This window comes from Phyllosticta citriasiana (assembly GCF_038021145.1).
Source record: "Phyllosticta citriasiana strain CBS 120426 chromosome Unknown IWZ02scaffold_14, whole genome shotgun sequence".
In the NCBI taxonomy this organism is placed as follows: domain Eukaryota; kingdom Fungi; phylum Ascomycota; class Dothideomycetes; order Botryosphaeriales; family Phyllostictaceae; genus Phyllosticta; species Phyllosticta citriasiana.
This window is the reverse complement of record NW_027117291.1, coordinates 859,281-871,970: the sequence shown is the minus strand read 5'-3', so window position 1 is coordinate 871,970 and position 12,690 is coordinate 859,281. Positions and strand designations below refer to the sequence as shown.

General features: G+C 53.4%; 5 protein-coding genes across 5 annotated transcripts; 2 read left to right on the top strand and 3 right to left on the bottom strand.

The window, feature by feature from the left end:
- Positions 1-40: 40 nt before the first annotated feature.
- Positions 41-2,698, top strand: IWZ02DRAFT_408399 (carotenoid oxygenase). Its single transcript, XM_066765692.1, has 2 exons — positions 41-322; positions 374-2,698. Exons 1-2 carry the CDS (start codon positions 288-290, stop codon positions 2,430-2,432), a joined length of 2,094 nt encoding a protein of 697 aa, XP_066619405.1. The 5' UTR covers positions 41-287; the 3' UTR covers positions 2,433-2,698.
- Positions 2,699-5,316: 2,618 nt separating this feature from the next.
- On the bottom strand, positions 5,317-6,247 carry IWZ02DRAFT_484758 (uncharacterized protein; the record flags this gene model as incomplete). The annotated part of the gene is made up of 2 exons (XM_066769199.1): positions 5,317-5,877; positions 5,993-6,247. 2 exons carry the CDS (start codon positions 6,245-6,247, stop codon positions 5,317-5,319), a joined length of 816 nt encoding a protein of 271 aa, XP_066619404.1.
- A 592-nt stretch (positions 6,248-6,839) lies between these two features.
- Positions 6,840-8,744, bottom strand: IWZ02DRAFT_384420 (endoplasmic reticulum-resident kdel protein; the record flags this gene model as incomplete). The annotated part of the gene is made up of 2 exons (XM_066765337.1): positions 6,840-7,478; positions 7,539-8,744. The coding sequence occupies 2 exons, from the start codon at positions 8,742-8,744 to the stop codon at positions 6,840-6,842; spliced, it is 1,845 nt and encodes a 614-aa protein (XP_066619403.1).
- A 1,926-nt stretch (positions 8,745-10,670) lies between these two features.
- On the top strand, positions 10,671-11,282 carry IWZ02DRAFT_384184 (uncharacterized protein; the record flags this gene model as incomplete). Its single annotated transcript, XM_066765316.1, has 1 exon — positions 10,671-11,282. The coding sequence occupies one exon, from the start codon at positions 10,671-10,673 to the stop codon at positions 11,280-11,282; it is 612 nt and encodes a 203-aa protein (XP_066619402.1).
- A 224-nt stretch (positions 11,283-11,506) lies between these two features.
- IWZ02DRAFT_384367 (uncharacterized protein) lies at positions 11,507-12,364 on the bottom strand (the record flags this gene model as incomplete). The annotated part of the gene is made up of 1 exon (XM_066765331.1): positions 11,507-12,364. A coding segment is annotated over one exon (858 nt), but the record flags the coding sequence as incomplete, so codon positions are not given.
- Positions 12,365-12,690: the final 326 nt, after the last annotated feature.

Here is a 12,690-nt window from a genome sequence, read left to right as displayed (position 1 = left end):
GTTGGCGTGGCGTGCCGCTTTTACTCTCAAACACGGCTCACCATCTCGTCTCTGCACCCTCGACCGTCAACGTCATGTCATGCCCGACTAATCCTAGTTGCTCCAGGAAACTGCATCTCAATCGGCGCCATGCGCTTCGCCTTTGCCCATGTGCCCACCTGCTCGCCACTACCGTCGTCCCCCGCCTCCCGATCCCCTGTCACTCGTTCGACATGTCCCCTCGCGACCATCGCCCAGTATCTCTTCAAGTGCCGTTGACTCGCCTCTCTCTCGTCACTTGAATTGAAATGCGGCCTCTCAAAAGACGTGACGACAAGCATCCGTACGTCAATTGCCTGTGGCCACCGCGTCCAAACATTCTAACCTCGCCTAGATACCTCTCTGGCAACTATGCCCCAATCATCCAGACTCGTCCTTTGACCCCGTGCACATACACCGGTACCATTCCTCGAGAACTCGCCGGCGGCCAGTATGTTCGCAATGGCGCCAATCCCGTCTCCAACGAAGATCTAGGGCGCGACGCCCACTGGTTCGACGGCGATGGCATGCTCTCTGGCGTGCTCTTCAAAAGGGGCAGCACTGGAGAGATTGAGCCTGAATACGTAGCCCAATACATCCTCACCGACCTCTTCTTGGCTACCATCACCAACCCGTCTCTGCGACATCCAATCCTCCCAAGCATCGCCACGCTGGTCAATCCAGCTTCGAGCCTGATGCGCATCATTTCGCGCATCATGAGGACCATATTTCTCGTCATCTTGTCTTTTTTGCCCGGATCCCGTCAAGTAATCAAGAAAATCAGTGTCGCAAACACCGCCATTTACTACCATGATGGACGCGCATTGGCAACTTGTGAGAGCGGACCACCGATAAGAATCGCCCTGCCAAACCTGGAGACCGTGGGCTGGTTCAATGGCAATGAAGCCGAGGGAGAATCTCTGGAACAGTGGGAAACTGAGAAAAAGGAGGCTGGGTTTGGGGGCGCCGGGCTGCTCGGTTTCATGAAAGAATGGACCACTGGCCATCCCAAAGTCGACCCCACCACAAACGAAATGTTGCTCTACCACTGTACATTTGCGCCCCCCTACGTCCACTACTCCATCATTCCAGCGTCTCAAAGTGCCGAGCCCAGAGGCCAGTCTGCTCCTAAACTTTTGAATCAGCCGGTGCGCGGCGTCTCTGGCGGAAAAATGATGCATGATTTTGGCGTTTCAAAAAAGCACACTGTGATTTTGGATCTCCCCCTGACTTTGGATCCTCTGAACCTCCTCAAGAATCGACCCACGCTCTCATACGATCCTTCTGCCCCGTCCAGGTTTGGCGTCTTTCCACGGCGGAGCCCGTCCCAAGTGCAATGGTTCGAAACTTCAGCATGTTGCATATTTCACACTGCAAATGCTTGGGATTCTGAGGACAAGAACGGAAACGTTTCAGCTGTCAACCTGCTAGCGTGCCGCCTAACTTCGGCAACAGTGGTTTACACTGCAGGCAATCTGGGAAACCCAACTCTCGCAGACTATTCCGTTGTACAAAAGAAGCCAATTTCGTTTTTCGACAGCTACGAATATGATCAAACAAACAAGCCAACCACGACCCGGATTTCCCGCGGGTCGGCGTTTGATGCGGCGTCGGATCTCGAATCGAAGCCAGAGGACTCGGTTCCCCTGATCGAGACCGCCTATACTGTCTCCCCGCTCGACGAAGAGGAGCAATGCCGACTTTACTACTACCGCTTCCCGCTCACAGCGCCAGGGAAACCGACCATATCCCATCAGTTTGCACTCTCAGCTATTCCCCTTGAATTCCCTGCTGTCAACCCCTTCTTCTCAATGTCCGCTGCGCGTTATGTCTACGGCTGCAGTACTAGCACCTCCTCCTTTGGCGCAGCTCTTGGCAAAGCGGCCAAAATCGATGTTCTCGCAAAACTCGATGTGCACACGCTGCTCCGCCACGCCGAAGCCAACCCACCCGCGCCCATCACCGGCTGCGTCGACACGCGACCCATTGCAGCCATTCTCGCCGCGCAAGAAGCCGGGAGTGCCAAGCAAGACGATCCCATCCGGTGTTTTCGCATGCCGGCTGGTTGGTTTGCGCAAGAGGCTCGTTTCGTCCCACGCGCGGACCCTCGATCAGAAGACGACGGCTTCCTCCTCTTCTACGCCTTTGATGAGAGTCAACTCGACGCCGATGGCGAAGCTCCCCCTAGCGCCGTGTCGGAGCTGTGGGTCCTGGACGCGACACGCATGTGCGATGTGGTCGCGCGTGTACGCCTGCCACAGCGCGTGCCCTATGGCCTGCACGGGGAATGGTTCACTGAGGAGATGATCCGCATGCAGAGGGCTGTGGATCAGGTGCGCACAATTGGAGAAAGAGAGGATTTCGAAGGTGCATGGGGGAGAGTGAGGAAGCTGGCTTATAAGGCTCTGGCTTGAGGCTGAAAATTGTACATGCTATGCATGTTCTCCTTGTCCATACGGCGCATCTTGGCAAAGGCATACCGGGGCATTGACTGGCATTGTTGCGTCGGACGACTCCGCACATACGTCCGCTCTGGCATAATAATCGTGATTTCATCTCGTACATGGTTTCTCGTGTTTTGCATGTGAAGTTTTGATCGAATCAACAGCAGAAGATGTTGCAAAGTCGCAACTTCTTTTTGGCACACCTCTACACTTCCCACTGCCTTGATATGACAGACCAAGCTCATGATAAAGTTTTGTTATTTTCTGCATCGTCTTCTTCTTGTTCACGAACCGGACTCCTCACTACTCATCCAACATGTATAACCCAGATCCAAACACGACAACCTTTGTCCTGCCACCACCCCACCTCTACAACATCGACGCGCACCGCCACGGCCGTCTCGGCCGCCGCGCACAAAACGAGACCGCCAGAGCTTCCCTTCCCCTTCTCCCACGACCTCATTCCCCCCTCCTTCCACCGCACCCACCCATCGCCTCAACACACAGACCTCCTGCCCCAACGATCCAAGCGACGGATGACGGATCGCCCTCGTACCGAGCAAGCAGAGCCCCACATACACATCAACGTACGGACCACCTGCCCCACATGCACAACAAGTTAGCAAAGGGAAAAAAGAAAAAAAAAAAAAGGGAGGAAGCGAGGACAAAACGTACGACAGGCGGGATTCGCTGCTGGTCACCCACGCAACTACTAATCGCCCGCAACGCAGCTTGTCTATGGAAGAGCGGACGGGGTTCCGAATTCTCTGCGTGCTATGGTCGTACGTGGATGTTGAGTTGCGGGCTTGGGCTTTTGTTTGTGTTGTGTGTGTGTGGGTTGAGGGAGAGTGATTGATTGATTGATTGATTGATTGATTGATTGATTGATTGATTATTTTACGTCTTGCTGGAGCCATAGGCTATCCAAGACGGAGCTATCTACAGGGGATACCGCGTACGTTTATAAGGTGAGTAGGGATGCCCGGCTAAAGAATCTCATACGATGAAGTGTAATTCTCGGTACACTGTTGGTGCAGGGTTATTACAGATGGATAGTTTATCTAGGCTCTTTTTGGGTGAGGGGGGGCTGAGAACTGGCCTTCCCGCCGTTGTCTAAGTGGACGGGTGGTATGAAGTAAGAGTAATGAAAGGAAGGGGGACGGGAAGAAGGCGTACGTAGAAAAGTAAATATGGTGTGGGGTGGTAGGTGAGGCAGATTATATATACGCTCTACTATAGCGTTCTGGTGCTATCCCTAATAGTACCGTTTTTGGTTAGCGTTATATAACACCTTTCTTGGCACCTATAAAGGTAAAAAACACGGGTAAGGTTTTTTAACCAGCAGCGTATATCTTCTGGCTAGCTGGCATAGTTAGCTAACACTTATCATAGAAAATAAATAACGCTAAAGAACCTGGGTTTAATCTATGCTAATGTCACTTATAATTTAATCTAGCCCTATCACCGCCGTCAGACGACCGTAAGTTAACATTATTACTAATAATGGAGCTCTGCATGCCGCCCTAGCCTAGGTGTGCTATACGGACGAATAGCGTTAAGCCCTTGCCTTGCCGCTAAACGGTCGTCTAATCATTATTAGGAGTAGGAGGGTTCGGCCGGAGCAGTTACGGAGTGGTTGTCTAAGCTATATTAACGCCTTCCTGATCCAGAGGGCTAGGGTCTTGGTAGAGGCTCTATATAAGGTGGAGGAGGGGTATGAGCCTGGAGGGTGTCGGTTACACTGCGGACGAAGGGGTCCTTTCCTAGATTATCTTCGGTTAGTGGGGTTCTGGGGTGGTGCCTGCGGGAACTGCAAGTGGAGGGATCATGGAGCTCGTTGTTCGCTCCACCAGTAGAGCTCAGAATAGATTCTCTCTTCTCCTTCACAGCTGCGCCTAGGGAGCTGTTTTCTGCTACTATCATTGCGCTTGGCGAGATGCTCTCCATCCATACCTAGAGCTGGAACCTCGGCGCGTTGATTCTTTCTTCACACACTGGAGAGGAGTGACGGCAGGGGTAAAGGGGGTGTTTTGATGGTCCTCTTTGAGGATCTAGCGGCTGTAATTGTCATGCTGTCCAATCTAAGCCTTCTATCCTCTCCTTTCCAAGTAGCACCGCAGTGAGTGAGCACACAGCAAAGCACAGGGGTTGACGACGTAGTGATGTCGTCGCTCATGTGCCTGAGCGGGGACCGTCTGGTTTCGTTCTTTCTACCCGCACTGTCTCTCTCTCTGCTTCCCTCCCTTCTTTCTCTACACACAGGTGCAAAGGCGCGTGGGAGGAAGAGTTGCGGCTTCGAGCAGCACAAATTGGGAGGGATCGCGCTTTTTGATTACATTGACACTGTAGTTGGGGCGGCGGCGGCGGCGGCAGCGGCAAGTGTGGTGGCGGGAGTGATTTGGCGTGTGCTGTGGCGTCGCTTGCGTTGTGTGTGGAGGCGCCACTGTCTTGTGACGTTGAAGTGTAGGAATGTTTTATGCTGCTGTTAGTGTTCGGGAGTGGATGGAGGGGAATGGGAAGCATTCGATTATCTGCAAGGCTGATTAGGGGAGGCGGATGAGGAGTATTCGACTACCTGCGAAGTTGACTGGCGTAAACGGATGAGGAACATTCAATGGCTGCAACGATGTGTTTGTCACGAACAGCAAGTTTCGAGATCAGGTCAAATGGTCTCTTCGCTAACGAACGCCTCTTTTTTAGTCACCTAGCACAAAGTCAAAATCGCTTGTTTGACCACTTCCAAATTCTTCCATCAACGAAGAGATAGAACGAGCCTCTAGTCCCAGCCGCAGACTGCACAAGTTTCAGTAAGTCATCTCGCATATTGGGGTTCTTCCACCTACCACTCGAGCCATTAACCCCTACTACTCGACCTCGATTTCCACCCATTGCTCTCCGTTGCCACATCGGAATCATAAAAATCGCAATTGAAAGCATACATGAAATACGCCGTACCATCAATCGGAAGCCTCCAACCAAGCCCCTCCCCCACCAACACCCTCAAGACCAAACGCGCACGCGCATAGCGCGCCTGCCAATCCAAAAAGTCGCCGAGCGCCCTATTATACCGCTCGCGACCGAATACCCAGGTGATCATCGTCTTGGCGCCGTTGTAGTCGCGAACGACGGTGCCGGAGAGCGTGAAGGAGTTGACTTTATTGGGGCGGGTGGGAATGAGGTCCTTGTCGATGAATTCTCCCACAGAGCGATGGAGGAGAGAGGAGGTAGTCGCGGGCGATGGCGCGCCAGAGTGTGATGTTTTTGTGGCCGGAGAGGTGGGGGATTTTGTGGTGGTCTTCGATTGGGTGCCACTCCATGGTGGGCAGCGCGTGGGTTGAGGCTTGCGGCGATTGGCGGGAGATGGTCGAGGAGATGGGGCTTGGGTTGGCGGAGCGAAGGGACAGAGGATCTGAGGCTGATAAATGATGGAAGTATGGAGTGAAAATTGTCTGATTGTTTCACTGAGCTCGACGAAACTCAACCAAGGTCTTGAATGATAACCCGGGAAACTGATGAATTTGTGTCTGCACCTTGCGAGCTGCCCATCGCTTGTACAGTACAGACATCTGAAAACCGAAAGCTTCTACTGACAGTCGGTCCGGCAAACAGCCGACTGTCAACAGGATTTTGCAGTCATGGCTTGTCCCAGGAACAAGAGGAATCGCAAGCGAGACCCCAAAGGACCTATCAATGGCCGGAATTTCAGCAACCCCAAGCCACGATGTGCTGTGTGGAGTTTTGGAAACTTCGCCGAAGATGAGGAGGAGAAGATACTGGAGCAGCATGATCTGCACCAGCAACGGCTCCGCCGCGATTCTATGTTAGCAAAACTGCGCCAGAAGCTCAAGCCGGTGGCACCACGTTCGCAGAGAAAAGGCTCGGGTAATCGTTGAAAATTATACCACATTTGACTCGACTTTGAAGCTCCTGCACGAAATGAAATACCTGGTGTGTATGATGAGACCAGGGTGCATGACATCTGGCGATGCGGCATGGCCGTGAGATAGGAGTTTCAAACAGTTACGTCGAGTTTCTCACACCGGTTGTGAACCAGGGATGATATGAATTCGATACATTAGATTCTATCTCGCGAGACCCTGCTGGCTGGCGCTCTTTTTGTATCTGACCAGGCTCTTGGAAAGCCGCGGATAGAGCAACCAGCAAGTCTAGCAAGCGTAAGCAAAGCGCATATAAGGACACAAACCATCATGCCACGCAAACCTTTTTGCCGACCCGCCACATGTTGTTGAGACCAAATCCACGAAACCCAAAAAACAGCACGCTGAGGAGAAAGAGGGAAAACAGTGGAAAGGGGTATACCAAAAGTCAAGCCATGGCCAAGCAGCAACACCTTCCACCACATCAAATGCAAACCCGCTACTGCACCTTCGCGGCCTTGAGGTCATCAACCCACCCCAGAAGCGCCCTCTTGTCATCACACACCCTCGCAAACTCCAGAATCAAGCGGTACACATAAATCTGCATGTCCTCCTTGCGCAAGACCTGCTCGGCCCAGGCCATGCCGTCAAGGGCAATCTTCTTGGCCTTGTCGTCGCGCGCGCCCCTGCCCGTGAAGCCCGTGCCCAAAAAGTATTGCACCAGGCCGTACAGGTCGGCGTACGTGTTGTCGAGCGGGACGAAGTGGATCCACGGGAAGAGGCGCGAGTCGTGCCATTCGCGGTAGATGGTGGCTTTCAGCGGCAGCGACGAGGAGCGCAGGAAGCCGCGGTACCGGCCCGAGAATGAGTTGCCGTCGACGTCGGGCAGCAGCTTGTAGTTGTATTGCAGGCGCATGGGCAGGTCGGGCACCGGGTTGTAGTACGGTGCCGTGTATGAGCAGCGCGGCCCGTCTTCGTGCGGGAAGCAGAGCAGGTCGGTGAAGCCGGGGTCCGCGAGGTGCGAGAGCCAGGCGCCGAGACGGCCGTGGCGGTGCGCGTCGATGTTGTAGAGGTGGGGTGGTGGCAGGACAAAGGTTGTCGTGTTTGGATCTGGGTTATACATGTTGGGTGGCAGTTGCTTCTGCTGCTTGTGTTGCTCCTCCAGTTGTCTGTGCTGCTGCTTCTCAGCAATCGACACCGTGGTCCCGTTCATCATGGAAACGAGCCGATGGCGCTGGAAGTGCGGCCATGTGTGCTCGCGGTTTCGCCCTCCTGTTCCAGAACCTCGCCACACGATTTTGGAAATCTTCTTCTCCCAGGGGACTCCGTGATCGATACCGCCCGAGTAGTGCTCATCGTCGCTCCAATACATGGCCGGTGGAATCAGAATCTCGTTGTTCTTGGACAGCTTCGAGCCGCCCATCAAAGGAATTAAACGCTTTGTGATGGATGTCGATTGCGGTTCGATAAAGGTGCCGTGGAGGCCGCGGAGATGGGCGTGCGTGCACGGGTCTGTAGCTTTGGTCCAATTGTAAATGTAGCCGTAATATGACGCTGGAGGAAAGTCCTTGCTAAGGCCGTTCAAATAGTCTAGAGCAGGTACGGAGAGGTCGAGTTCCGTTTGATTTCGGCGAGCTGGACTATCAGGGGGGCACCCGTCCCGAAAAGCAGGCCACATTTCTCTGAAATCTTCGAGCCATTGTGCGGGCGGTGCCACCGGGTCTTTGAGATCGCTCAGGCCGCTGAAGCGCTGCATGACATTTGCAGACTCCGGCATATCCTTGGTAGCGTTGCTCTTTGCCATGAAGTCATTAATGTCTTCCCACGGAGCAAACAATCGGGATTCGTCGTTGATATTCATGGGCAAATCAACATCCGGCAGTGACTGCGTCTGCGCAATGCTGTTGACGAGATCAAACCACAGATTCATCCAAACACGGTCTTCTCCGTCTCTTTTCGTTGCAATGCCATTGCGAACTGATACTGCCGTGGGCTGAAAAGCGGCAGCTGCCTCGCGAGTATATCTTGCTGGCAGTCCCCAAAATGGCTCCAAGTCATGGAAGATTTGATCAAAGAAATCTTCTACAATGATGGCGTCTCGACTCTGCGCATATTCAAACCACGCGTCGAATCCCGGTGGCGGATGTCTCCCTCTTCTGATGCGATACCGCGCCGCGGCGCTCCGGACTGTATTCGAGCGCCCCTCGAGGACCTGGGCAAAAGTAGTTTGAGCTTCCTCGATAAGTTTGTCTATCGGACTTGGGCCATTGTTGCTGCTCGAGAGTATCGGATCGTCCAGCAACGACGAGTAGAGGTATATTGATAGCGTCAAATATGCGGCGATGAAGAGAAAGCGGCCTCTACGTCCAATCGGCCTCCAAACTCGTGGGCAGCGTAGAAACATGGAGAAGACGACGCGGTCACGGACGTTTGATGGCAGTAAGTTGCCTTTAAAGTTTGGGCGCGAATGTGGGAGCCAGGATGTCCTTTCTTTCATCCAACGCTATGTTGCATCTGCCGCCCGGACCCATGACATCGCACGCAAGAGCAGAGTTGCCGATGCCGGCCCGTGTGCATGGCAGTACTATTAATGCGGCTCTACCGTTGTTAGCAGCCCTGTGTTTATGGCAAAACCTTTTGGTGCTTCCTTTTCTGTGTTTTTCATCGTTTTGCAGAACGTCTTTGGGTGTTTTTTGATGTCTATAAACCGAAGACGGCCTCTATTCCTTCACCCCAAGACAGGCAGATTCAAGAGTTGCCTTGCCTCTGTGCAACCAATGAGATCAATCATGACAGAAGATAAGCCGATCCTGTCTGCAAGGGGATCATTCCGGAAATTGTGATTGGCGAGAGCGGCTGCATATGACGGAAGAATAGCAGTGAGGTTTAAAGGCAATGATGATGCTCTGTCCTTGGCCCAATTTTCTGATGCTCGAGGAGCTGAAGCAAAGGGCCTTGGGTTCCTGATGGGGGGGTAAGCCGCAGGCAAACAACGCGCCGGGGACCGTCGAAACAGAATTGCTGAAGGTGCTTTAATCGTCCAGCTTGACCGGGCAAAAGTATCATCACCAATTACAAGCCGATTTGCATGTTCTTGAAGCACTGAAGAACGGAAAGTGACAAGATGCACAGCTCTGTCGTTTCGTTGCGCAATTTTCAAGCTCACGGATCTTGAAAAGCCTGAAGAATGAGGCCAATCGCTCTCCACACGGGCCGGATCGGCAGGAAATGACGTCGAAAGGTCCAAGCTCCACCACCGCCAATATGTGTCTGGATTCCGAATTGACAAAGGTCGAGTCGCCTAGCAATGCTGCTGGTACTGGGTATCATGCTTTGCTTGCGCTGGAGATACTTCAGCTTCGCCGCAGGAACAAAGTCTTTTGCTTTCTTTTTCGCAGTTCCAGGAGCATCCTAGATCATGCCAGCTAGTTCCGAGTCCGCCCTTGCATCGTGCCAGGGCAACGGTACCGTCGGACACACTATGTATGCCAGTCACCTCGTGTTTTTCCTGCAGCAAGAGGTGCCTTGTGAAAACGTCCTTGAAAAGCGCAACGGGAGCCAGGGTCATTCCCGCCGGGCTGGCCCGCGTCGCAGCGATCTAACTACACCTTAATGGGCACCGCTTGGCTGCTGCCCTGGGGCAACGATGGTTTCAGGTAGTAGAGCGAGGCAAAAGCTGTGCTGAGTGAGGCGGCTGATTGGCATGTTGCTGTGCTATTTTCGAGCCTTTTTCTACGGGTGCGGGGACAATCTGGTCAGTTGTTTGTCCAAAGAATTGGTCGCCGCTTGGTGCATATGTTTTGACCTTTTGGTGCTGAGAGTAGCTGCAGAGTAGCAGAACGGACAGCCGATTCTTCGTTCTGTAGGTGTATGCATGTGTCGAAGTCCCATGGATCCAAGTCGATGACAAATGTCGAATGAAGCAGAGGTGAGGTTCTCGAACAGGGAGGCTTATCCGACACTAGCCACGAAGACAGCCTAGCTTTCCTGCCAGTGAGTGAGCTCCAGACTTTGGCGACGGATTGTTTGCGCTTTCCTGTACCCGGAAGCGTAAAAGTGTCTGTCGATCATCCAACTTCCTCTTCGGGCACCCCGAGGGTTTTCAGCGCAGTGCTGAACAACTTGCCAGCTCGACATTCAACAATGCTGTACTCAAGCGAGCCGTGTACGACGTCCGCGGCGACGCTATACCGTCACGACTGTCAGCGCTAGCAACCTGTCACTGCTAGTTGAGCGTCAGCACTCTATCGTCAAGCCATACGTGCATCAGGGGCAGGGGTACTTGAAGCCATGGAATTGCACGCGCATGCTCAACACTTCAAGGCTCGACATGTCCTCCGCCGCCCACCAGGTCCTCTTCACCATTGAGCTGCTGGAACAAGTTCTTCTTCAACTTCCTTTTCAATCTCTGATTGCGGCACACGAGGTCTGCCACATCTGGAACGCCACCATCCGGCATTCGACGACGCTGCAACGAGCCCTCTTCCTGGCACCTGTTCCTTGCCGGCGAGCAAAGCACCAAAACGCATCACTCACTGACGGGCCCGCCAACAATGGCGACCTAAAGACATTGCCTCGGACCATCAAACCTCAACTCAACAAAGTGCTGGCCAAAAAGTTTAGACTGGGCATACTCAACGACCCGGAAGAAGGTTACGACGGCGGATACATGCCCATGGTGTCCTACGGCGGCGACGCCATACTACGTGGCGACAGAGCTCACGATCCGAAAGAGGCGTCGTGGAGGAAAATGCACATCACGCAACCACCGGCCCGGCGCGTCGAGATTGCCGTTTTCCACGTCGAAGACGGTCTGACGGAGAAGGATTGCGTGTTGGATGAAGAGGGAGTCCGAATGGGCCAGATGGTCGAGTGGGTCGAGCAAAGACCCTGGAGACGCGATTTGAAGAGGAGGAGCATGGGTTGGTACTTTGAGTTGTGATTTGCATACAAGGCGAAGCATCAGCGAAAACGCTTGCGATTTCGATTATTCTTTAGGGTGTTGGGCGTGGTATGTTGTTTCTCTCTGTCGATTAGCCACTGTACAGCGTGGCGCTCATTGTTTTCTCTCAATCTCTTCATTCTTCTTCCTCTTCTTCTTCTTCCAACTCAATTCCACTTGATCCTTGCATGATTCCTCCTCTCTTTCAAGTTTGATGGTCAGACTTATATGCCTATCTTTACAAGGCCTGGTGTCTTCTTCTTGGTTATATACAGCGTGTCGGCGTCCTCGAAAGATCGCCCAAAAGCGACAGAAGTCGGCCCAACGAGCTCAGAGTCGCCGGTAATTGATTCCCAGGTCCCATTGTTGTGGTACTTTTTGACGTCATTCGCGGCGTTGCCGGCGGCGTAGATGTAACCGTCGACAGTTACGGCGAAGTCGTCCGCAATGAAGGAGGTGGCGAGAATCTCAAAAGGCCCGGTGGCCATTCCACTATCGGTATCGACGGCGACCCGGCAAAGTATTTGCTTGTTCGTGTTGGAGTAGTAGACGTATCCATTCTTGAACTTGATGCCGTTGACGCCGATTGGCGTAGATGCGTTTTCGAGCGGTGCCATGGTTTCGTCCTTGAGCGCGACGACGCGGTCTCCAGTGTCGGCAGCGACGCGCCAGACGACGCCGTTGACAGAATCCGCTACGAGCAGGATGGCCGATTCGGAATTGACGGTTGCGATTCCGTTGAGGCCGCCTGCCTCTGGTATCTCGGTGATTTGCGACGACTCGGACACGCCGTCCGGCGTGAATTGCACCCTCCAGATGCTAAAGGTCCCGGGAACCCATTCCGTCACTTCCATGGAAAAGTTTCCCCTGACAACGGCGAAGACATCTTTCCTGTTTTCGGCGATGCCGAGGACGCTTGCGCAACCATCGAATTCGTGGGCTAATTGGACATTGTACGGATATACAGTGGGGTCGATCGAGTAGAGCTGGGGCTTGGAAAGCAAAGAGACGAGAAGGGTTCCGTCCTGGCGAATGGCAAGATTCTCGGCCCAAGTGTTGTCCTCAAAATGGTGGATCGTTTGTACTTTTGTGCTGACAGTGCGAAGTTTTGTTCCGTGTCCTAGTGGCCGGGCGGGGGGCCACGGAAGAAAGGACTGGGAGCGCGAACAGGACCACTTTCAGCAACAGCATCGCGACGGGAGGATGATGTCTTGCTCTTGGCGACTCTGCCCACGCCTATAAATTAGCGCGGAGTGTGGAGTCCCTTTTCCGCCATTCTCCTGCTCGAGAACTGGAGCTTCCAAACATGTGCTGTTAAAGTGGCATCCAGTGCGTCAAGAAATGAGACCCTTGAGACGTTTGCAACAGTCCAAAACTTGGACGCGGTCAGGGCGTCGGGATCAGCCAA